At 28.6% G+C, this 26,927-nt stretch overlaps 3 protein-coding genes across 5 annotated transcripts in view; 2 read left to right on the top strand and 1 right to left on the bottom strand.

Annotated features, from left to right (window-relative positions):
- LOC108684124 (transcription factor SUM-1-like) overlaps positions 1 to 18,367 on the top strand; it is a 63,380-nt gene extending 45,013 nt beyond the window's left edge. The window contains exons 1-8 of one of the 3 annotated variants that reach the window (XM_018188224.1): positions 14,159 to 14,311; positions 14,875 to 15,077; positions 15,173 to 15,326; positions 15,634 to 15,722; positions 15,815 to 15,920; positions 16,410 to 16,540; positions 16,779 to 17,077; positions 17,529 to 18,367. In XM_018188224.1, the coding sequence (XP_018043713.1) occupies positions 14,236 to 14,311; positions 14,875 to 15,077; positions 15,173 to 15,326; positions 15,634 to 15,722; positions 15,815 to 15,920; positions 16,410 to 16,540; positions 16,779 to 17,077; positions 17,529 to 17,667 (1,197 nt within the window). In that variant the 5' untranslated portion in view covers positions 14,159 to 14,235 and the 3' untranslated portion in view covers positions 17,668 to 18,367. Of the gene's footprint in view, positions 1 to 5,829; positions 6,632 to 14,158; positions 14,312 to 14,874; positions 15,078 to 15,172; positions 15,327 to 15,633; positions 15,723 to 15,814; positions 15,921 to 16,409; positions 16,541 to 16,778; positions 17,078 to 17,528 lie in introns of those variants that run through there. The other 2 variants (XM_018188223.1, XM_018188225.1) reach the window with 2 other exon arrangements.
- Positions 18,368 to 19,938: 1,571 nt separating this feature from the next.
- On the top strand, positions 19,939 to 22,401 carry LOC108695075 (afadin- and alpha-actinin-binding protein-like). Its single transcript, XM_018204823.1, has 6 exons — positions 19,939 to 20,030; positions 20,587 to 20,730; positions 20,810 to 21,004; positions 21,158 to 21,289; positions 21,370 to 21,481; positions 21,968 to 22,401. The coding sequence occupies exons 2-6, from the start codon at positions 20,593 to 20,595 to the stop codon at positions 22,171 to 22,173; spliced, it is 783 nt and encodes a 260-aa protein (XP_018060312.1). The 5' UTR covers positions 19,939 to 20,030; positions 20,587 to 20,592; the 3' UTR covers positions 22,174 to 22,401.
- Positions 22,402 to 23,160: 759 nt separating this feature from the next.
- Positions 23,161 to 25,255, bottom strand: LOC108694958. Its single transcript, XM_018204651.1, has 2 exons — positions 25,139 to 25,255; positions 23,161 to 24,027 (listed from the first exon to the last, which is right to left on the bottom strand). Exons 1-2 carry the CDS (start codon positions 25,253 to 25,255, stop codon positions 23,161 to 23,163), a joined length of 984 nt encoding a protein of 327 aa, XP_018060140.1.
- Between the last annotated feature and the right edge of the window lie 1,672 nt (positions 25,256 to 26,927).

The following is a 26,927-nucleotide window of genomic DNA, read 5'->3' on the forward strand; positions in this document are numbered from 1 at the left end:
AAATGTGCCTTGAAATCAACTACGAAAAACAAAAAATTTAGCTTGATGATTTTGTGACAAAATAAACATATTTAGATTCTATTTCATTTGTGTGCGTTTTTGTCATACGACAAATGTATGTAGAATAGAGAGATCTTTCTACATACAGATCTTTCTATCCTACAGCAACAGACATGAAAAATTTATCGTACGACGAAAAATGCACAAATGAAAAATGGTGGCCTTTTTCTCTCTGCAATTTTAAATCAATAATTTTTAAACGTAAAGAGGAAACTTTAAACCAAATAAACTTTTGCAAATATATATTTATTATTGTTTGATCAATATATGTTTCAAATTTACTTCTTAATGTTACTTTTTCAAATTTATAAATAAGTTTAATTACAAAACACGATTTTACTTAAGAATCAAAGTTAACAAAAATTAAACAACTTTTAAACTAATAAGAAAATTATGTTCAAATTTTGTACAGATATTTAGACGTAATAGTGAAACAATGAAGTTTTTACATTTCTATTAAAATTTTATATTTTTGATAATATTTTGATTTGTGACGCATACATCCTTAATAACATGTTTAATTTATCTAACATTCTTCTCCGAAGTTCGGCGCGACATCTTCAGCAGTGCATATGCATGTGCGAGAAGTTATCTCGAAAAATATCCGGACCTTCGTCAGGAGGATAAGAAAATTCAAGTCACCGGGACCAGAGTGCCATATATTGCCACGGTACATTAGTATGACGCATCGTCGCCGGAGTCCTCAGTCCGACGAAACGCGAATTTAAGCGCGGACGAAACTGCAGCCAAGGTACATACTCCGCTGCACCAAGAATTTGCTAATGTATCCGGAAACTCTGTTAATTTTCCTACTCGTCGATAGAGAATCGAAAGTATGACATCACTTATGCACCTGCAGATTCTGACATTTAAAGCGCGTATTTCACAAATGTTTGTTAAAATTTTTGATTTAATTTAAAAATTTTTAAGTTATTTAAATGGCTCCTTAAAATTCTCATTAAATTAAAATGTTGCTCATCATTTTTATTTGATTAACTTGTTTCTATCAATATGGATTAACTTTAATCTCGGTTCAACTTTCTTTTCATCTTTTTCTAATCCTAAGAATTAGTAATAAATGAAGAATAAATTGTACCGAAATTAAAATTAATCTATGTATATTGGTGAAAATGAGCATTAGACGGAAATATGTAAACCAGATTTCGAATATAATAAATTGCTTGAAATCAAGCGAGACCGTTAGAATTTTCTAGAGTTCATCGATTTAAAAAATTGACGAACTATTTATTTTCGCAAGTGAATTTTGCAATGCGAATAATTCGACTTCTAAATTATACATCACGTTTAATATTGCATTCAATTTCGCGCGTCAGGAATCTATTATCATCTCTATTTTGGTTCATGAATAAGCAAGATAGACGCCGTTTCATAATACATGCATAATTTTGTGAATATTATTTTGATTTATACGAGAGACTCGTGACAATGAAATTCACAAAACTCTATACTGCTTTCGCAAATATGTTTAAAATTATAACATTACAAGCGTAACGATCTTATGCAATATTTTGAATTAATATAAGAAATGGTCACAATTCTCACAAATCAATGGCATATTTAAGATCATCGTATTCTCATATCTCAAAACTTCCAATTAAATGATCATTGAATAACACCATTACAATGTGATATGTAAAAATCAGCGTAATGTAGAGATATGTAAAAATCAGCGTAATGTGAGAAGTATGGATGTCTCTCGACGCAATTGTGAAAACTTATTGTGAAAACTTTGAATATTAATATCTTCGACAGTCGTATGATTGACAAGCGAAACCCATTCTGTGTTCGAAGAAAATATTTCTGAAGAAGTCGTTATCCGTTTAGGACACCGGATGCTTAAGACAGCGAGTAAATTGAGACGACTTAATTGCATCTTCATCTTCAAAGATGTGTCCTAGACGATTTGCTGAATGCGCGCGGACCTTCTCCAATGGCACAACGTAGCTTTGATTCCTTCTCATTAGTGAGAAACGCATTGGTGACTCCGAACTTCCCGAGGACAAGAGGCTCTAAGTGCGCCCGTCGCAACATTACTCCGCCGGAATTTTCTTTCCTTTTTTTCCACTAAAAGAAAGTCCCCTGAGAACATTAAGCCTTCGCACCCAAAATTATTCTACGTAGGCGAAGTGTAACCTATTTTAATGACGTACAGAGACGAGTTGGTCGAACTGGTGAACTAATTAGTATAGATTCACAGCTTCGTGCTCGGTTTCAAGAAAAGTACCATTTAACGCGAATTCGTGTGATTCTCGCTATGAAATAAGACTTGCGAGAAATGCAGCAAAGCTCAAATTTTTTTTCCTAATCTTTGATGAAAAGCCCTTTATTATTGAAACGTTTTACACAGTGTTGCAAGTCTCCTAATTGTCATATAGATACAGCAATGATATATATGTGATAAATCACGCTCTTGTGCGGTGCTCAACATGTATTTATATACCGTGTGCATGGCGCAGAATGTCATTTTGACAAGTTCTTCCGATTTGATAGGTATTGTTTTCTACGGTCATCTATATATATTTATAGATACGCTTCCGTTCTCTAATCTATCTCTTGCACATGTTTCTTCGTTGACTAGTTATTTCTGTTCGTTCTTACCGAATGTTACGAGGTGTTATTTAATCTATCTATTTGCCGATTAAAACATCCTGACACGATATAGAACGAGCGCGAGATACAACATAAAAAATAATTTAGAAATAAGGAGGTACTTACTATCTCTTCATTTAATTTCGCTTAATATTATAGGAAGATTAATTCGATTGTTGCATTTTGTTATTTTATTCAAAGTTTTTTTTAATAATTAATAGGAATATATGTTTGTATTTTTTTGGCACTTACTGATTCAATAATAATATTAGATATTATTAATAAATATTTAAATATTAAATATTACACAATAGTATAATTGAGACAATTTCTATATAAATAGAATTAAATATTTCTTTGGGTCTCTAAAAAGTCTTTATCACTTAGGCTAAAAATTATATTATAGTTAAAGGATATAGTTATTGGAATATACAAGAAGTAATTAATTTATTTATCTAAATATAAAATATTTCTAAAATTAAGTTTTCTAAATATATTTAGAGTCATAACTTTAATTATGACACATTTCGTTCTTTATCATTCAACAATTTCCAATAATTGTAAATGGAAGAATCGTACGTCAGAGATATCTGTCTGTTTATATACGCGTCGAGAATTACATTGCGGTTGACAGAGTTGTCAGTCCTGTAAATAATTTACGTCATCATCGAGATCTATTCGGTGTCGTGATTGCGCGGTGTACCAAACGAATCTGGCAAGCAATCTAAGCGGTATATCATCCGCAGAAGTATGACAGCGTGTATCACACGTCCCGCGTGATTTATAAATAAATATTCGGCGCATCTTAATGTTTGTGCTTTGCCAGACAATCAGGAATAACGTAATTTTGTAACGGAATATTTCTGCGCTGATTTTCGGAAAATTTTTTGTTATAGGACAATTTAAAAGTATCTAATGAGAAAAATAAAAGAGTTTTCTTGGAATATTTAAATCATGTAACAAATCAAAACGCTTACTTAGAAAAAAAAACAATTACGATACCGAATTAATTCCGTTTTTTAATTGCGGTTAAATTATTAGGTTATTGTATTGTTAACTGAAGAAGATTCTAAGTCGAATCGTTTTAATGTATAAGAATTGATTGATATTGTATCTCAAATATATATTATTTTACTGTAATCTAATAACCTTTATGTTCGTTCTCGGTATCTTGTTTTGCTTTGTAAAAAAAAACATACTTGTTTGTCCAAATTAAATACAGTTAACGTATACAAAGTTCAGATTTCAATTCTGCTTTATTAAATTACTAATGCAATTCTATTTAAATTATTAATTTTCCATAATTATCACTGTTATTATTCTTACATGATATGCAATATTTCCATATCATTTGATATTAAGTAAACTTCTTTGCATTTTCTCATTGTACTAGTACCTAAGAGTCATGAATATTTATGGCCTCTTTGAATTTAATTGTTGTTTTTAATTTTATGGAAATTAGAAGCACCGATAGTCAAAGTTTTCGCAATATTTATGAGAAATTAAGCATTGATGACAGCATATATACATACACATTATCTTTATGTAATCATATATATATATATATATATATATAAAGTTTAAGTAAGTACTTTCACAAACTTTAAATTTTGTGCGATCATTTTTTAATGCGGAATCGATTTTTCTTTAGTAAAAGATTTTTCTTTAGATCTCATTTTTTTCACAACTCTTTTATATCTGGAGTTAAATGTGTTAGCAAATAAGTTTAAAATTTCATCATAATGACGTTTACTTGAAATTAAATAAAAATCTATTCATTGATTTTGGCGAAGATTGCTTCGTGAAAAATTGCTTATTCTCAATTACTTATTCAAAGTCATTATTTTTTCGATGTTTCATTAAGGAAATATTGTTTGAATAATCTAGCAATTTGTAAAATCACGTCTTTTTAAAATTACTATCACGTTTTTTTTAAAAAATGAATGAAAATATCTTTTTTTCGTATTTCGATATATGTCAGCACATTCGTTGTTCCAATTAATATTATTAGTTTCTTGCAACCTGTTTTCTTGATTATGCTTTTAGCAGATATATCTTTATCCACACTTTCGTGCCAACGATACGTCCGAAATACTGCAGATGAGTGTGGGTAGCTAATTAGTCATCAACATATTCAATAATCCGTCGCGGCAACTCATTTACACTACAATCATAATAGTTGTTAAATATTCACGTACCTAAATATCTAATTATTGTATTTAAAATAATTTTTTTTTCTGTAAATAATTAATCTTCTTTAGTTTTTATGTGTATGCATTAAATTTAAATTTTAAGTAATTTTAATTTTTTATTTATAATAAGTTAATTAATAAATGTCAATGCAAAAAAATGATATAAAAATAGATATACATTAAACTTCTTTTCTATTTATCTAATATCTTATGTATAATCAATCTTTTGTATAATCAAAAGAAAGGAACTTAGTGTCTTGCAAGAATATATATTTTAGTTAAGTAAATATATTTAATTGAAGTTTAGTTAAGTAAATATATTTACTCTATAAAGACGATTACTTTTTATATGACATTTATTTTTAGTATTGCTTAAATTATACAATTAAATTATATTATTATTAGTGTAAATGTGTATATTTTCTGAAGGAGAAAAAAACCTAGTCGAATTTAAAACAGAAAGACGGAAGTGCGCGCCGGTGCCAAGAATAACGGCTTCAAAGCCCTTAACGTTGCAGTATATAACTTATGCAAATGCTTTCGCCGCGGCGAAGAATAACGAAAAGTGGAAAGAAGAAGCCGGCCTCCCGTTTGGGAAGCGCTCGCAATTCATCCGTATCTAGATATACACTGCACTGGAAACGAAGGACAGTCAAAGAACACCTAAAGTTCGCTTAAACGTAGTTTGTACTTCGCACACAGTATGCACGTTGCCTTCGTGTTTCCAAGACTCTGTTCGTCGTCTTGGAATTGCAATGATCTTTTTGTGCTAAACGCGGCGTGAAAATGAAATCTGAATCTTACACTGAGAATTTCGACTTATTAGAAAAGGAATATTCTGATGTTCTGCATACAAGATTAAGTAAAACGGAATTAAATGAAGGCGACGTTGTACAAATAATAGACGCAAAGTGAATGACTTTTTTAGAGGAGGCGTTACTCTATTATTTGTATTTTTGTGTTTCAGGTTTTGAGCAAGCCGAGGTCTTGTCCTCACAAAACAACGGAAGCAGTTTGGATTGCCTCAGTATGATCGTGCAAAGCATTAATGGGCCATTGCAACCGTCGTCAGAAAGTCATTTTTCATCGCATCACTGAAGTTGTATGATCCTGAGACTTGATCCTTTCGATTCAGTCTCCTTCCTTGGCTCTTATAGCAGTGATGTGTGTCATTCATGTCATAGTTCAAATGAATGCACGCAGACAACCAAAGTTCTGAATGCCTCTTAGAATAATCATATCGTATTGCGCAAAGTACTTAAAAAATCGTTGATAGTATAATTTTCGTGACTCATGGATAAATGAATGAAGACGAATGATAACTATATTGTCATGGATTGGTCAATAAGCTAATAATCATAAAATTAAAAGGAAGAAAAGAAAATTTAAAAACACTCTTGTGTTTTTTGTGTGTTTTTAAACTTAAAGAATTTCCAGAGCAGAAATGTGTAATTTTTGAAACAACAAATAAATTCTAATGGCCGAACGGACTCATTTCTTTTTTTATCAAAACGAGAATTATGCATTGCGATATAATGAGTCCAAGAAATTCAATCCAAGAAAGCATACAAACATAGTATAGGATAAATTGTTCCGATAAATCTATGCAAAATATCGGAAGTAGTCAAATATTTTATCTATACTAGAAGAAAATATTTTAAAAGAATAATCTTAGCCTCTCTGTACGCGAACGTAACTTGAAATATTGTAGCACAGTGAGGCAAACATTTTCGTAGCAGAGTAAAAATTTATTACGCGGCAATTATTTGTTGCAACTTTTTTACGATTATTTTAATTTTAAATATTTATGAAGTGAATATTAATGCTTTTAATAAGATTTTCTGAAGAATTTGTTTTTAATTTCCAGTTTTAGCGGTATTACGATTTTAACAAATGTAAAATGCAAAACGACAAGAATGTAGAAAGTATTTTTCATATTTTGTCTTCTACTTTCTATGCTTTTTCTATGATAAGCAAATAAAATTTCCTGTACTTGCCAGAAATAGCAAACACTTCAAACATTAATTTTTTTCGCTTTTATTTCTTTGGAATTGTATTACTGATATAGAAATTTTTTCTAATTACAATAACGAGATTGTCTGTCTGTTTTTTTCGCATCGTTTTGCATTTCAAGTCTAAAATTATAAGCTCAGTTCCTGATGTGACGAAAAACCCTTCCGCCGTATGAAAGTTTCATGCGCAACATTTGTCACTCGATATGCTCAAGAATTTCTTCGGAACAAATCGCCGAATTTTTCATGTGCCTGCAAACGATCGTATTTATCACCTAGTATAGAGAAGAGAGCTTCGTCGATACCGTGATGGTGTAAATATGTGAATTATGAAGCAATAAAGAGAAACAGTAGAAAAGCGTGACTTCTTTCTTGCTCATTTTTTTACGCCTTCGCGCTTGCACCAGATTTTCAGAGCGCTTCTTCGTATTCTCTTTAATGAGCTTTCGTCAGCCGAAAGTCATTTATCAAACAGTGCGAATAATTACTCAGCTAGCTAACCATCATCACGTTATTAAGGATCACATATTTTAACGTTACATTTTAATCGTTACATGACCGTCATATGTGATTAATGATGGATATCAGTGTTTGCAAACGTTTAACTGATTTTATATACTACATCCCCGAATGTTAATGAAGTCTAAACTTTGATCATTTTCATGTAAATCAAATTCTGATAATAATTTTCTATAATTGATTTTAAGAAGATAATAAATCTCTCATTTCACGCGCACGAATATATCATTAAAATTATTGAAAATGCATCGGAAAGACGCTAAACAACTTGTTGGAATGATTACAACTACATTTTTACGTTACGATGCCACTTTGGGCTCCACCATCCGAGGAAAACGAAATAAAATGTCAGCTGTCGCGCCATCGTTTCCACTCCAAGTGTCACTTCCTCCGCATTCTTACCTAAACGGAAATCTCGAGTGTCTTGAGTGTCGTAAAAACTCTCTTTCTAGCTTGTCGCGAAAAGCTGCATCGGTAGATATTTATCACCGTAGATATTGAATTTAGATATTGAATACCGTAAACTCTCAGTATGTACAATTTCTGGACAACATGAGTGTACATATTTCCAATATTCTGTAAATCATGATAAATTGTTAATGGTTATAATGATTATAATACAATAGTTCTGATTTTGTGGATATATAAACATGACATTATTACATTAAAATTATTTGTACGACAATTTTAATTTCTTATTGTATCGTCTTTGATGATAAAAATAAACAGCTCATCATCTATCTTATATGATTAATGCCCGTTTCTATCAATGTAGATTAACCTTATAGGTCAATTGTAAGCAGAATCGTAAAACTCGTAACTTGTTCTCGTAAAACTCGTAAGAATTTATAATTAGTATTTCTAATTTTATGCGTATATATCATAAGATTATTCATAAATATTTACGATTTCTTGTAATGTTCTTATGACTAGTAAAAAACTGTCTACAAAAAAATCGTATAAAGACTTCAAAATTCTTATAAGTCTTACGAGGATATGTTACGAACTTTATAATTTTGTTTAGAATTTAGAATTTAGGTTTTCTAGAATGTAGGCATTAATCTTGGTTCAACCTATCTTTTCTTTAATTTCAAGAATTAAAAAAAGATGAAGCTTAAGTTAAACTGAAATTAAAAATACATTAGAAACGGGCACAAATTATTTTTCTTTTAGATAGTCAAGAATTTATAAAATAAAAATTGCATTGAAATTAATTATATGAATGAACATGACTTTTAGATTTCATCGAAAAGCAAATGCTTCTACCTCATGCTAAAAGCGTTTGCGTCACTTTCATTTGTACGATCCTAATATCCATTTCTACCAATTGACTTTAATCTCAATTTAATTTACTTTTTATCTTTTTCTAATTCTTAGAAGTAGAAAAAGTAAGTTAAACCAAGTAAAGTAATCTATAATACATTGGTAGAAACGGCATAAGGTATACGTTCTTTGACTGGGTCATCGAGAATTGTCGTGTCACCGAAGACAGCTGAAATTGCCGGCGATTTATGAGATGTTCACGGAGGGATGCTCGCTAGCCATGACCCGGGAAATCGGAGCGGAGGGATCGCAGAGAGAGACCGGACATATTCTACGACTACAGTAAATCCGAAAGTTCATCGGATGCCGTTACAGTATGAGGCTTTCCTGGAGTATCGGCACGTTTTCAAAACAAGGCACGTCCCACGAGGCACGTCGAATGCATCTGCGTTCATTCGTCACGTCGTGCTATTAATGGCAAATTTAGAATTGGAGATTTTTATGGGGATTCTTCTCTCTCTCTCTCTCTCTCTCTCTCTCTCTCTCTCTGTCTCTTTATCTTTCTTTGCTTTTCTCATATCCTGTAAAGCACTCTCATATATCGTCGATGTTTTGCCACGCTAGATCGTCACCCGACGTCGCTCGACACTTCTGAAGGATCCTACAATACCTTGTCTTCCTTAAAAGTCACGTCGTAAAGCACAGCCCGTAGTTCACATAAAACCGCGCACTTCATTATCTCGAGTTTTCGCAGCTTCGCTAGAAGAAACGTATATAAAAGAAGTGCAGAGATAATTACAATGCAGATGAAAGGGTTCTTAATGCTACAGCTTTTGTTCTTTTTCTCACAGAGACTGGCGACAGCTTTTCAACGAGCTGATCACATATTAATTAGTCTTCTCGGTATAAAAAAGACTAATTAATTACATTGTTTCAATTGTCGTATAATAGCGATCAATATATTGAAGACTGTATTTTTTTGCGCTAAAAACGAGATATATAAAAAAAGGAGAAAAAATAAGCATAAGCAAAATTAAAACGAGAATAGAATACTTAATAAATAAAATTAATATAATTAATATAATATTTAATATAGTATAATAAAATAATTAGTAAATTGAATTTAAACAAAATGGATTAATTACTTATAAAAGCATTACTGGTACAGAGATAAGCAATTACGTATAAAATAAATTAGTAGAACTTATGGACCATGCATCTGCGGTATTTGGTCACTCGTATAAACTAAATTTTCAGTAAATTCGAGATTATCTCCCTTCAGATCGGTCGTTTGTCACACAGCATTGCCAGACATCGCCAGACATCGGTTGGTTGTTCATGGACTATTTGTTCGCACGGCTGTTTCTTTAACACGCATACATTTCCCAGCACAGATCCGCGTCGAATTTCAAAGCGCTCGCTCCCTGTCTCCCCACTGGCCAAGTAATCACGCGCGGAAGCTTTCACTGTGCGTTTAATACGCCGGAAAGCGTTTTCCAGATGCTCTCCCTCTTAATGCATCGAGATACGACACGAACTGTCTCCTGTCTCCGCAATATACGTCCGCTTCCGTAAAGTACAATAGCAAACGCTGTAATTACTTATTTAATCCATTGAATGGAACGACTAATGAGAGGATATCTCGCTTAAGAGAATTCTGCCGTGCAATCTGGATTCTTTATATTTGTTACATTTCTATGTAGACGTGAGTCTCCCAGAGCAATTTTATCAAAACTAAAAATGAATTAAAAGACTTTTTGTAACTGAATCGTTAAACTCTATGAATTGTGGAATGAAAGTATATTAGTTTTTAGTTATATTGCCGATTTTTATCAATATGATTGAAAATAGAAACGAGCAAAATTTGAACATCAAAGATATTCAAAATTCATTTTTGCTTTCTTTAAAATTAATTACAGCAGTTTTAATATCAATTAAATATAGATAATTAAATTTAGCAATTTTATTAAATCAGAGAATATAAAGGTAAAAAGATATTTTCGGGATTATTATTTGATAAATCAAGAGCAATAGTAGACAAAATTTGCGATCCATCGCCCAAAGACATAAATATCACTGATTTTATAATTCTCATGGTTTATTTGACTTACCGTAACCGAGTTTCTCATAATGCCTGCAGTATTCTAATATTGTACGAAACATGCAGATAGTTGAGATAACGTATATTGCAATACAATGACACGTCAAGCTCTCACAACTTTGACGCAACATCTGTTGACCCCCTGCGGTGCGCGACCCTTTAGACTCCTCAGGAACTTCGATATCTCGAGAGTCCTTCCGTAACAAGTGCTCCACCACCACCCACCGTGAAGATGAACCGATATATTAGAAGCAAGCCTTGATGCAAGAAAAATAGAGGGGCATTAGTTTGCGGAAGATTGTCGAACAATGCAAATAACGCTTAATAGGCGTTTTTTTTCTTAGCAAAAATGTAAGACATAACTCTATATTTTCGTATTCTCTTAATTTTTTTATTTGTTTTAACGTATATAAATTTGGAGATTCGTATATTTTTTAATATTAAATTTAATATTGAACTTAAGAATCAAAGGCATAAAGCGAAAACAAAAATTAAATTTTTTATACAGGTTCATTTAATTCTGGAATTCTAGTGTAGGTGAATTTCCACTCAAGTGCTAATTCAAGTTTAGTACAGTCATTGTTATTAAAATTTTAATAACTTTTAATGATATTTAATAAGATTGTTAACATTAAAGTCGTTTTTTTTAATATGAAAATATTACTTTAATTATTCTATTACATTTTAATCTATAAAACAGATATTAAAAAGTGTAAAAAATATTTAATTTCGCAGATAAATTTTTACTTAGAAATGAGTTAATGTATAAGAAAAATATGAGTAGTATTTTAAGATTAAATACATAAACGAAATTCTTTTTCATTTCTTGAGAAATATACACATTTTGCGCTGAAATAGTTTTATAAACTTTCTCCTAAATAAGGGAATTAATAATGTCGATGCAAATATTTCTTAGATATAAATAAGTAATAAATAATTTCCAGAAGCAGCAAATAATTCTCAATAAAAAGAAAATATTTTGTATACAACATTTAATTAATAAAAAAAAGTCAATAAACATTAAAAATATAAAATTATATTGGAATTTTATGGATTCCTTTTATATGTTTTTATGGATTACTTATGATTACTTGGCGAAAATTTCGTTGATGACGTTAAAAGAAATCACAAAGACATTTTTACAATTTGCAAAATATTTTTGGATATTTTTGGATTCCAGAGAACAGCCGTAATTAAGAGAAAAGCAATAAAACGTATACGGGAGTTACCCAACATTAGCCAAAAATATCCTTGTCGCGGGTGTAAGAATAGTTTGGGACGACATAAATATTTTCGGAGTTACTGACCCGTCAAAACTCTCCAGAACTTTGTCGAGAGGCCTTGTAAGTATTGGCATCTCGAGCGATCTGCCGAAAAATAAACTTCAGTTAGTTTTAATGTAACATTATACATATATTTCAATATCTCCAAATGCACTCCTTGTGAATTTGATAATCTACAATCTTTTTAATCTTTGTTTAAGTGATTATATTTGTATGCAAAAATGAAAAATACTGTTTCTTTTATATTATATAAGAAAAATTTAATATATATATAAATATACTTTATTGCATTGTGAATATATTCTATGAATATTATATATGCAGGGTTGAGTAGTAACTAATTAAAATGTTAAAAGTTAAAAAAAAGTTAAAAAGTTAATAACTTTTAACTTAACTTAATTAATTTTAAATGTATTAAATTTTAACTTAACTAAGTTATTTTTAAACGTTAAACTTTTTTTTAAGTTAAACAATTTTTTATCTCTTTTAAATATCTTAGAAAAATAATAAGATAAAAGGTATATTTCGTAATCCGTTCATATTTTAAAACCATCTTAAGTAATTTCTTAAGATGCTAATACAGCTCTCTGATTGATTTATGCAGTTATGCCTTATGCCATAAACTTTAGTCCGGATCTACAATAGATGTTTTAAGCTTTAAGTCATAAGAAATTGATCAATTTCAGTCAAATATTCTCGCATTCGATTGTAATTGATCAATTTCTTATGGCTTAAGACTTATTAAAAAGTAATTACTGATCTTGTAACTTCTCTATGTGCTGGCTGTTTTTTTAAAGTTATATAAATTATATAGTTGTATCGTTATATGTTATATATTTATATCGCATATGAATAAAAAAATTAAAAATTTAATTTACTTAATAATCTATGTTGTAGTTATTTAATCTCATTTTAAGAAAAATTAGGACATTATGATTTAAAAAATAATTTTTTCAAAATTAATTTTTTTTTAACTTAAGTTAATTCAATATTGACTTAACATTAAGTTAATTTTTTATTTCTTTAACTTTTAACTTAACTTTATTAATTTTGTAAAGCCATTAACTTTAACTTTATTCAGTTAAAAAAAAACACTTTACTTACCCAATCCTGTATATATGACAAGAATAATTGCCGATACTAATAATTCTTTTAAAATATGCATATAAATCAATAATAAATTTTATTCTTATATAAATCATATTTAATCCTCAATTACAGTTATGAAAACTATACTTAAAATCTAAAGCATTCTGTTTGAAGTACAGAATAAAAGCAAACCTCTTTTTTCCGGTAATTAAAAAGAAAGGAAAATTCATAGCTTTTTTACTTATAATTTAGCACTTCATAATATTAATCGTACAAATTATACAATTATCCAAAAATTTTTGCTTTGAATCCAAATGATCGAATCTGTAATTAATGATTATGCTTTTATGAATGAAAATATGTATACGATAATTCCATTGCAGAATATTTACGATTTAAATCATTTCCGTACACATAATATATGTAGATATATAAATATCTATAAATCAATATATCGATCATCTGTTCACAACAAAATTTATAATGCAATTAATATTTTCGTATATAGAAAATAAAATTATGTAAATTTAATTATATGAAAACTATTTTCAAAAGTGCCTGAAATTACATAAATGTTTAGACAATTACATAAATATTTTCTTAGGACGAGGTCTTTTCTTAAGACATCGTTATAACCGTTGTCGTAATGAACAGTATCAGCGGAAAATTCCACGTTACTTTCATTCAAACATTGTGTGTACACATTCTTCTTGTATTGGTATTTATTCTATATAGATCACGCGTTGTGAGCCAAGCTTACGAATTGACGGAATTTTCCAGAACATTGGTAGGGTATACGAAATGGGGGTATTGGGGGTAGGTCGTACTGTCGTATGATGAATCGACACTCATTCTTCAGTCACCGTTCGTGAGTGCGAACATCGCCGTAATGTCTGAATTAATATTCACAGCAGCAGGTCTGCAGAACTTTTACAAGAGTTAGATTTTTTTTATAAGATATAAAGTATACAAGTGAAAAAATTGTGATTAAATTACTCACTCGCGTATATATAAAATCTACACGTTTTTTTGAAAAGCAAGAGTTTATACTAAAAAATTATCTCTTTAATAAGATTAGATATGAAAGTTCATAGTCAGACATAAAAATGGAAGAAACGGTGGCATTGATTAAATCATGCATAATTTCAAAGAAAGGCGGTATACCAATTACAGATCTAAATGGTAAGAGTTTTTTATATTATTCTTTTTATTTAACTAATATTTTTATTTATAAAATATTACATATTATGTAATATTTTACATATATACAATGATACACAAGAGAAAGAGAGTCAGAGAAAGAATATTTATTGTTAAGAGATATTGGCATATAAATAAAAAAGTATTAAACATATTTTATTATTTTCTTTCTATTAAATATATAATATTATTTTCTTTATACACATATGAATAATTAAGATTCTACAATTACATCCTAGATTTATCAATAAGCCTCGTACTAATATATGACTTACTTCTATTTGTTCAAATAAAATTTGCAGAATCTCTTCTCAAATAAATTAGTTCACAAGCTAATTTCTTTAAGATTAATTTAAGAAATTAAAATGAAAATTAAAATAAAATGTTATAAAATTACTGTAAATAAAATTCAAATTTAAATAATAAAATGATTTTATTATTTAAATCTAATAAAATATTAATTCATGATAAGATTCAGAATTTAGAATTTTATATCCAAGATTATAGATTATAGATTTAAAAATTAAAAAAGACTGCTTTTACAGATGAGTTTCAAATTCTCGTTGGAGAATCTATTCCGTATCGCAGATTAGGATTTGCGAGTCTCCGTGCATTTTTACAAACTATAGATGGTTTGGAGACAAATTGGAATAATTTTGGTGAACAAACATTAAGAATAAATGATTCTAAAATATCTCATATCGATAGACTTATATGCAAACAAAAAATGGATTATTCAAAGACTAGAGTATGTTTACATGGCAATTTATATTTTACATAAATACGCAATAATAATTATATATAATACATAGATTAAAAAGAAATATAACATTTTATTTTTAGAACAAATATTATAAACAGTTTATGCGAAATGGCAATTTTAGACACGATCACGATGACCGTAGACAACGGAATAGATTAATTTATAATGCTGATCGAATCAAAAAACGGAATCAGGATTTTACTCAACGTCGTGATCTAAATTTATTTGGAACCAGTAAGATATTCAGTCTTAAATTTGTAGAAATAATATTCTACAATTTACAAAATTTTCTTCAATGTAGTTTTTATTTGTACCTTCAGGAACTTTTCTATAGATTATACTTCTATAGATTATTAATTTTAAGATCTTATCTGATTTATTGTTATTTCTTATTATAACACTTTTATTTTATAATTTTATTTTATTCTATATTTTATAATTTAAATTTTAGATTTTAATTTCATTGTAAATAAAATCATTTGGAATAATAGAATATTTTAAAAAGATATTTTTTTTAATAAATAAGTTTGATTTACTTTAGATGGTGTTTATAAAAATAAAAATTTTTTATATTTGGAAGAAGAAAATCATCATCCAATAGTAATAGAAACAAATCAAGTAAAAAAATATGTGAGTGTACAGTTGAACTTATTGTGCATCAAGTAAAATTTTCTGAAAAGTATTGCAAGATATTTAATGTTTTTTTATGCTAATTATAATAGGACAGCGTATATGAACCCGTTGCAAACGGGCAACAATTACTTGGCGATGATTTCTTTCTACAGCTTGCAATACGAAATTTACATCTTCCTATTTGGAGATACAAGGGTATAACAATATTTTATTTACAAAGGATGTTTTCCATTTGATGACACAAGTCGACACAAGCGTTATTCTATCCTTGTTGACATTCGGAGAGTGACAAAAATAGAACGACACTTGTGTTAACTTGTGTCGATTTGTATCATCAAATGGAAAGCACCCAAAGTTTCCTGCGAGTCCTGTTTGTATTAAAATCTTAGCGTTGATTTTGTTATAATTCTTTTTTTACTTATTATTAGAAGAAAATTACATCATTCCTTAAATTATTTAAAATTGCATCATTTTAAAAAATTGTTATCAAAAAATTAAAAAAATATAAAATAAATATATTAAAATAACTTTTAAGGCACACACACACATACACACACACACACACACACACACACATGCGCGCGCGCGCGCGCACACGCACACGCACACGCACAGAGAAAATAAATGTTACAATAAAAATTACGATAAAAGCTGTAAATTTTGTATTTCATTATTATTTTGCAGATAGCTTAGCGTTACATTGTGGATTGTGTATCTCCGGACAGACCATTAGCGACTGTACTCGGGCTTTGAGGAATATTAATACTATTTCTAATCGTGTTATGATTTTGCTTGGCTCGGTTGATGTTTATAATGTAAGTTAATTTGACTTTGCTCTATCTTTGTATACAGATTGATGACGCATACCAAGCAAACGTATACCAAGAATAAATTGAATATAAATATTATCCAATGTGTGAGGCTTACTTAAATTTCAGAAAAAAATTGCAATATAGATATAGAAAGCCTTTGAATAAATTTAAATTTATTATTTGTTTGTATCTGTAAAATACAATACAATTAGATTTTCATTAAATATTCGATCTTCTTCAGAACGCCACTTGCGAGGAAATGGTATACGATATGACGGAACTCTTGCAAGTTCTCCGGTCTAAGTTTCATCTTTCAAATACAGCCATCACTATCTGTACTCTTCCACCTTTGGCTAACCTCAGCATTTACGCTCATAAGAAACAAAGTATGGCGTTGCTTTCCTTCAACAATTGGATAAGATCTCTGACGGATGATCCGTCTAAAAGAGATCCATCTTTTATCAACTATTCTGTAATAGATTTATACGAAAAGTTCTGCTTTGACGAAACGTATGTCACAAACTACGATTGGTATCAAACGTAAGTACATCAGTAATCTAGTTTCTTCTAGATTTACAATCTTTTATATTTTTTTCATCTGTTTAATACTTTTATCATTATATACTGTTTATCATTTATATACTGTTTAATCCTTTTACTTGTTAAAATTAATTATTGCTTTAATTATCAAAATGTTTTAAAAGTTCTTAAATTATAATCGTTCAAAAATAAATTAATTTCTTGCAATGTAAATTTTTTATGAACGAAAAAATAAAAAACAAATTTTTAATCTTACTTAAATTTAAATAACATCATGTTCATAGAATTTTAATTTAAAGCTTGATTAAGGAAAAGTATGATATTAAAAGAAATTTTATTGAAAAATAATTTTTAAATATGATGAATATACATATGATTTTGTAAATGTTCGTCTTTTATGTATAGTAAATAATCTTATATCTCATACAATACGTTTATTGGTGATTTTTAGTCAAGCGCGTAGAGTGTCCGGCACCAAACATTCCTATGTACTGTGGAACATGAAGGGACGGAAGCGAACTATGAGCTTCATCTGCGAAGAGGAAGACACAGATCAATCCAGAAGTCTCAGCTCGTTGTCAATGCAATGAGTTATCTGAGATCTTTCGTATATAAACACCATACAAAAAAAGAAGCAGAACGGTACATCCTAGAGGCCTTATTCGTCATTCGGCGAAGAACGCTTTATTGAGGAACATCTAGGTGTACTCTCCTGCTTTCTTCGTAGATGTGTGCCTAAATATCGCAAACAAGTCCTGATTTATATTTGAGACCATTCTGTCTATGAAGAAAAAAAATTGTATAACACCATCCGGATCAATCGTTTCATTGTCTAATATCTAATCGAGCAGCCATTTCGCATGAGAAATTAGTTCAACGAACAATGGCCGGATATATGGTCCCTGCTTTACTGCAAAATAACTAAGCAGAGAGAAGTAATACATATGTTTTGTACACACATGTGTACAAGTATATAGTTTAAATATCTGTATTTTCAAATAGACGACAAGCTAATCGTCAGATTTAATTTCGTTTGTTCACGTGTCAAAGAAATGATTATTGACTTATATTTAGTCTGTTTTCAATTTACATAAGTATGATATCTCCTATTTGCGATTTAGAATTTACTCAATTCACGGCAACGGAAATGATTAAACAACAGTTCGATAACAAGCTCGTGTTTAAGTATTGAAAAAGTATAGTGTATTTTTATAATTAAATGCGGGTAATTTAAAAATGACACGCATACTTTTTTTTAAAAAATCTTAACTTTTCCTAATAAATGGAGTGTACGAGCAAATTTTAATCGCATTCCTTGCCTATATTTAAGATTCATTTTTTTGTGATTACATATTTCCTATATATAGATTTCATTAATTATTAATATTCTTATATTCAATTTGATTAATTATTTATATGTTCAATTTTAATTTTAAAACTGTTATAAATTCAAATTTAAATAGCAATTAATTGATGTAAAAGGTTCATAAATTTCTTTATCAATTTCTAAATATTACAATTATTATAGATTTAATAAAAGTCAATTATTTTCATTGTTAATAAATTAACAATCGTATTTTCATGAAACATGATCAAACGAAATTTAATAAATTACAATTATGTGATATATAAACTCTTACAAAAGAAATGTAATTATGAGAAGGAATATTTATAGAGGTGCAGATCACGTGTTTCTTTGTATGTGTATAATTATTTAATTGTTTGAAATATTATCTTTTATAATGTATTTTAATAAGTGTTTTACATGTGTTTAATATGTGCAAGCAAGTTTAAAAAATATAATATTACATTAAAAAGGAATTGAATAGTAAATTAATTTCATAGTTCAAATGAAATTATTTAAAAGTGATTATTATCATAATGCCAAATTTCAATTGCGAAGAAAATTTATGGAATGAGCAAAATAATTGATTTTAAAAATCGTTTCTTTGATTAAGGCTGAGAGAGAAAGAATAGCCTTCATGATTCAAAGAACGGAGAATTTTTAATTCAAAATTTATAAATTAAAAATGTAGCGTCAAAATTATCTTTAGGAATGAATGCGAGAGGTCTTTTAGCGGAAAGAAAAATATGTTTATTAATAAAATAAGACGTGCAATAAAAACATTGTGATAGTAATTGTTAGAGAATGTAAATGATATGAATAACACGCTATAGCTATATCTGTAAATTCTATTTGTAATTTTGGTAAAAATGTATATGATAAATAGACGCGCGCGTCAATTGTAATGGGGTGCACGTATTGTGATCAATAAATCACGAATACATATAATTCATTTATCTTTCTTCTGTAACTCCCTCTTTAAACGATCATTATATAATTTGCGTTAGAGATTTTACAGAATAGAATTATAATATAAATTATTCTAGAAAATAATTAATTTAAGCAGAAAGCTAAACCTAATTAAAAATCAGAGATAATCTTTATCTCTGATTTGAACCTTTATAGACATTTTGGGTATTAAAAATATTATTAATAGTATTTTTAATATTGCAAATAAGTGACTAACTAATCAGTATTAGTGTTAATTAAATTTTTATAAGTGTAATAAATTAATAAAATTTTTTTTAATTTTCAGTAACTATTAAATAATTAATAATTTGTTAAAAAATTTAGCTTTAATTAAAAATCTTACACATCCTTTCTCAAAAATTATCATCATTTATGTGTCTTCTTTGATCATAAAATTATGAGAATACATATTCGATATATCTGTTTGGAAATAAGAATGAGTAAAAGAGAGAGGGAAATCTAAAATGTGGACATGCGCGGAAGTCATCGAAGAGGGTAAAGTATAAAGTTTAGGTTTCAGACATTTCGGTTAGCCATCGTAGGGGATTGTTGTATAGGTGTAGGAAGATCGGGGAGAGTAACAAAGTTATATCCGTGTAATGAAACAAAAAGGACGTTATAATATATAAGAACATTATAGTAAGTAATAATATGTTTAAAAAGGATTGATTAGGAAATTAATCTAAGATGAAATATCTGAGAAAGAGATATATATATATATATATATACATTTAAAAAGAAATGATTGAGGTTAGGAATAGAAGAGATCAATCTTCTTAATTAAAATAATTATTGTATGTATGTATATAATTATGAAACATCTTATTTGATTGACATAAATTAAGCGCAAAAATAAATGCAAATATTAATCTTTTAACAAATACATATCATTTATCATCATTGTAAAATATTATTTAGAGAAATTCAACAATTAATTTTTTCGTGTATTCTTCTTTTTATAAAAATTTTAATAATTAAGAAAATATAAGTAATTATATTCTAAATTTTATTTGAAAAAGTTCATCATTTTAGTGAAAAATATACTGTCTTCTACAAAATGGCCATATTTTTTAATATATAGGTTTGAATATGCTTAGTTTTATATATACTTTGTAAGAGATATACAATTTTTATACAAAAAATGTTAAATTTTATTTTTATTTACAACATAAATGATTCAAAAATATATGTGCAGATAAATATGAATGCAATTTCCACTGGTAATTACCTAAAGAGAGATCTGAGAAGTATGTTTGCTGTACGAAACAACTGTATTAGTGAAGAAACTGCATTCTGTAAACAAGATAATTTACAGCAGTCTTTGAATACACTGAATGAAGTAATGAGATAGATGACATAGCCAATAATCTTATTAGAATATGCTTATACTTGATATTGATTGATGTCTAAATTTATAGGAATTTGAATCATTTGGTATCTCATCGGTAACCATAAATAATGATTTGCAAACCTCAGAATCATTAAAAGATTTATCTGTACAAGTAATAAATGCTGCATGGAAAATGATACATAAACATAGATACTTAATGCGATTGCATGATCAATTGATTGATTTAAATCATAAAACTGTTAATGATAATGTTAATCTTAAGGTGAGTTTGCTTTTACTTAAAACATGAATAAGTACTGAGACATTTTATATTATTCCACGCAGCACAGTAAAATGATTGGTAAGTATGTGGAAATTAAATAGTACTTAAGATATATTTTTAAATTGTAATGTGTAATTATAAATTTATTGATAGAATCATGTAAAGCGTCTGAAGGAAGATATACAAAAGAAAGAACATATGATATGCAAAGCAGAGGAAAGAGAAAGAAGACTAAATGTTAAATGTGAGGATGCATCACGTAATCTGAAGCAGGAAAGAGACGAGGTATGATTTGTTTAAAATAAAACTGATATTGATTGATTTGAATAATTTACAAAAATTAAAATGTAATATCTGATTTACAGATACGAAAACTAAAGAAACAAATTCAGTTTAAAGAAACTCAACATGAGCATGAAATAAGAAGAATCACGCAGAGTAGTCAGAAGCTCCAAGAGCAGTTACAAAAGTCTGCTGGTTAGTTGATATCACGTTGTTTCAGTTATTAATTTTTTTTAAATGTGGTTTTGTTCTATATTTACAATAATATACAATATTATAATATATGGAATCTATCTGAATTTTAATTAGTTAATGAATAGCTTCTTCTATTCTCAAATAAAATTGTCTTTGCACAACGATAAATGCAACCAGTTCAACTTTGTTGCGAATTGCTTAGTTGTCAGGGGTTAGCATTCAACTTGTTACATAATTATAGAAAATACTTTATATACAGAACATGCTTGATACTTAATGCATATCATCTCTAATAGTACAATTTATTAACAATATTGGTTTAATATATCTTCAATACACATTAATATTTAACATTAATATTTAATATATCTTCAATACACATGAATATATTGTCGTTGAATTGTGCTAATAGAGAATATGATCATAATTATATCGTATGTAATAAAATTCGAGATAATGAGATGTATAATGATTTTTTTGCTATAGGTTCTTTTACACCAAAAGATAAATTATTACAAAAAATTCATGAGAAGGAGCTAATTTCGTACAAACAAACTATTTGCCGTTTGGAAGAAAACAATAGGCATATGTTGGAAGAAATTAATAATCTGAAAGAAGCACTGGAATTACATCAAACTGGAATTGCTTTACATATTGAAGCATCTGGAGCTTGGACTAATGCAGATATTTGAGATATAATTGATATTTATAATTTATTTATAACTTGGACATACATGAAAAAATGTGTATATTCCTAATAATACAGCAATACGGACTTTTGTAATAATATTGCTTTTTGTAAACAGAGCTTTAAATATTTTGAATAAGTTTAATGTTAATTTATATGTTAATTTGTATGTTATAGAAAGATTTTGTTTAAAATTTTTGAATGAAATAAAGATGCTTTGTGATTTCCTAACTCATATATACATTTTGTTTTAACATAGATCTGTTCTCTTTATCTATTTTTTTCTTCTATACTTACACTTGTAATTAAATGAACAGTACATAATTATATTTTTGAAAGAATAAGAATATACAGGTCAATCAAAAAGAAACCGAGACTAGGCCAATAAAAATTTGAATACTTACTTAATTAAATTTAGCTTTTTTAAAGGGTAGGTTCCTTTTACATATATAACTAATGTTAAACAAAGAATAGATTGAGGATTAAATGGAATAAGTAGAAGAATATTATCAAAATGTAATAAGAAAATAGCTTAAAAATTTGGCAAATTATATATTATATGGCAATTACATATTTCCTCTATAGTTCATGAAGGAAAACCGATTGTAACAACACAACGCAATACTTATTTGATTTTTTGCTCTTCACAGAAAATACAAATATCATTATTTATCTAATGTTATTATTGGATTTTTTTTTGTTTCTCTTTATACTTCTTTATACAAAATTCTTTATATTATCATATGGAATCGCAGAATCCAGAAATGAATCCGAGTTTCTTGCTTAACAAGTAACTGTACTTTATCACTAAGTTATCCAGTATCTATAGTATAATCACATGATTCAATGTCTAAAAATATGCTGTTTACATTTTTTAAAATTATTTTATATTTTGATCACAATATTGAATCGAGATTGACTTTTCACGAACCGATTTTATCTAGCCAGACTCAGATCATATATTAGTATTAGTATTAACATAGTAAAGGCATCAAAGATAGCGTATAAATATGAACTTTGTTAACAAGAAAATGTATATTGTGTTGACGCGAATAGGACACGAAGCCTGTCCGCTACTTATTGAACATTTGCAGTTGCCTGCTTTGCAGACCGTATTGTTTCGAATCGTGAGAAATTCCGTGAGAGGTTCTCCACGCTGATCGTTTCCTGGATAAGCTATTTCATTCGGTAATCTGTTATCTGTACTATCAATGCTCCTTGAACTAAGCCTCAGAGTGCTTTTGCCATCTGCGCAAATGCCGTTTATCACAATGGCAGTCGTGGTGACCAAGTTCATGCTTACGTTCGAGAAAATGTTGTTTTTTACAATGGCGACATCGCCTTGGATAGACATTAGTCCCGGTTTCTGCATTTCGAACTTGGAGCCAATGATCTCGATGTTTAAGAAATTGGCAAAATTCAAGGTTTCCATGACATTATACAGCTTGCTATTCACTATGCGCAACTTCGTGCCCTTTTCGGAGACATTTAGACAGGACACTCGCTCGATTGTAACGTTCATCATAATGAAGTGCGAAATATTGATGTAGGCAAACTCTTCCTCGAGAGTCTCGATAAGCGTATTCTCGATTGCAAGCGTGTCAATAGCTTTCAAGAACATGAACGTATGACTCGCTATCATCGGTATCCGACCAATGTTCGAAAGCTTCAACAGTTTCATATGACTTGACGAAAAAAAGACGTCAAAATTCAGACTACCACTGATATTTTGAACTATTACTTCCTCAATATTGCTCGCCTCCGGAAAACTGGAGTAATGAAGGTTCACCGAAACGCAGCCTGTGATCGACACGCTGAGAGTGTTCGTGTAATCATATGCTTCTGGTAGAAAAAAATCCTAAAAAATTAAATCTAATTAAGAACACTATATCCTCAATTATTTCATGTCCATTTATTTTATATTCTTATGTATTTTACTTTAACATTTTTACGAAGAGGTAATTATCCACGTACACTGTAAACGATAATGTTATTTCAAAGTTAATAAAAAAAGTAGAACAAAAAAAAAGTCGTCGTAAAAATATTGAAGTGTTGAGATTTTTAGTCCCGCAAAATAAGTGAGAACGATAAGCTAAATATCAGTTTAAATTATAAAATAAATCTGTTATTATTGGTAAGTGACTGTCTATGACCCTTATTAAAAGATAGATATGTTGATAATTATATAGTTATAACATTTTGTATATATAACGTTATATCCATCCATGTTTAATCAATTGAATATCAGAATCAATTGAAAATGTTTCTAATGGGCAATTTTTGTAAAAGAAAATGATGTTTCTTAAATAAAATTTCTGTAAACGAAAATCCGTATAGTTTTATTGCTTTTAAATAAAAATCGTTTTAGAAAATTAATTTTATTCGTGTTAATAAAATACAACAATTAAGTTAATTGAGATTTAGTTGAAGTAACTTCGTTATTTATTGATGAATTGAACACTTTTTATTGTTACCAAATATAAAAAATGTACTTATTTCATTTTAAATATAAAGAGTGTACGTACAGTCAACTGTAAAAATCAGATATTTTCTTATAGTTTTAGAAGTTCTATAAGTATTCGATCAGTTTTGAAGTTATTGAAATTCTCGCCAAATACGATGTATCTTTTTATCTTAAATCTTACAATGTATATTGAAATTCTTCTCTTTTTATTATACTTAATTTAAAAAATTATACAATGCTAAAAAAGAGTACTCAAATTGGACTATAATGGAAAGTATAACTTCTTGTATCTTCTATCATCGTAAAAATATTTTTAATTCTAAACTAATTATTAACTACCTTATATATTTTTGCAAAAAAAACAATTGATATTCAATACATTTACGCTAATTGGCGATTTATTTCAAGATAGACCAATACATAAACATTTGTTGAAACAAAATCAAAATAAGTGAAGTGCAGAGATTATGGCGATATGATATGTTAGAGATGTTAATCAGTATACCTCGTTACCGATGCAATTACACGTAATCCACCTTTCATTATGCACTTGGCATTGTTCATTGATATTATTTGCAGTTGCGAACAATACTACAATGAATATTACAGCAAGTAGGGTCATTCCCATATTCAACGTACACGTTGTATCTGCACATAAAATCTCACCGTCGATTGTACTCATGCTAAAATTAGAAAGAGAAATGTCTCATTTCTGATTAATAAGAGTATATACACAATCAGATTATTCTATGATTAAAAGGGGCTTTTTCTTTTAAAAATGGAAAATAAATGGTTTTTGATTAAACGACATGCATTACAAATAAATATTAATTATTTGCATGTAAATTAAAAGCGAATATATTAATATGTTGATTGCTGAATATGAGTTATCTCGTAATTTTCGATGTACAGAGAGAAATGACGAATTATGAATTATCATGTAGCTGATATTTATAGGGCACAATATTAAATATGAATGCACTCATAAATGTAATAAATGTGACAAATATAAATAAACGTGACAAATATAAACAAAAAATATTGTCTAAAATAGGAACAAAAAATTATCCTGTCACAGAACAGAATTTTTTATTAATAAAAAGCAAACATTAATGCAAAAAGCTTTTACAACAGAATATATTTTTAGAGATAGTAATAAAATTTTACTATGAGTTTTGAAAAAAATAGATATAATTAAATAGCATATTAAAATATATATATAGTACACTTATATAATTTATATTTTAATATAAGTTATTATAATATAAGTACATTGAGTTTGATAGTAATAAAAGATAACATATTTTTATATATCTATTGTGGACAAAAAATGAAAAAGAAATGCTCTCACCATACTTTTGAATTTGACAATTTTCCGTACGGTAAAACTAAACTTTCTAGATTTCCATTGTCGTCTTTGTGTTTAAAAACTGTTTTATCCGTGCCTTTTGCAATATTTTTTTTTCAAGCTACTTTTGATATTAAATTTCAAATTTCTGATATGCTTCGGCGACGTTTCCCCGTCGGTGGATCCTCTTTTCAGGACGAACTCGCTAGAACAACGAACACCACTTCCTCGATGTTGAACGTATCGTAACGATAGCAGGCAATGACTATTTCGGAGGTCGTTTTGCCGACAGATGAATCCACGGTCGAGTGCGCGATTAAGATAGACAGTTCTTTCGTACCGCTTTTTTATGGAGATTGACATGCATGTACTGTTTGGTGAATATATTCCGGTGATTGTGAAGTTCTGCAGGGTTTGGTGCGCCAATTAGTATTATAGTCGGCCTGACAATGCCAGTATGCTTTTTGTCGCATGATAAGACCGGAAGAACGCAGTCAGTTTGATAAAGAATATCTGAGAATTATTGTATATAATTATTGATAAATTGCGATATTATAATTGTTCTAATAATGTTATTCTATAAATTGTAATACAAATGTAGTGATTAGAAGCTATTTTAGAAGTTGTTTTATAATTGTTGGCTTTAATGTTAGTGATTAATAATTATATAAAAATATTAGAAATTACCTTTTCTACATTTTTACATGATTATCATTAATGTAAAAATAAAAACACGTTATATTTAACAATATTATTTTAAATGTTTGTGACTTGCAGCTTAAAACATTTATTTAGATGAATATTGTACTATATGCCACACATAGAAGGAATAATAAATACATCTTCAAATCAAATATTTTACAAAGATTATGATTTTTATAGAAACTCTCTCTCTCTCTCTCTCTCTCTCTCTCTCTCTCTCTCTCTCTCTCTATATATATATATA

This window comes from Atta colombica, unplaced genomic scaffold, assembly GCF_001594045.1.
Source record: "Atta colombica isolate Treedump-2 unplaced genomic scaffold, Acol1.0 scaffold126, whole genome shotgun sequence".
Lineage (NCBI taxonomy): Eukaryota > Metazoa > Arthropoda > Insecta > Hymenoptera > Formicidae > Atta > Atta colombica.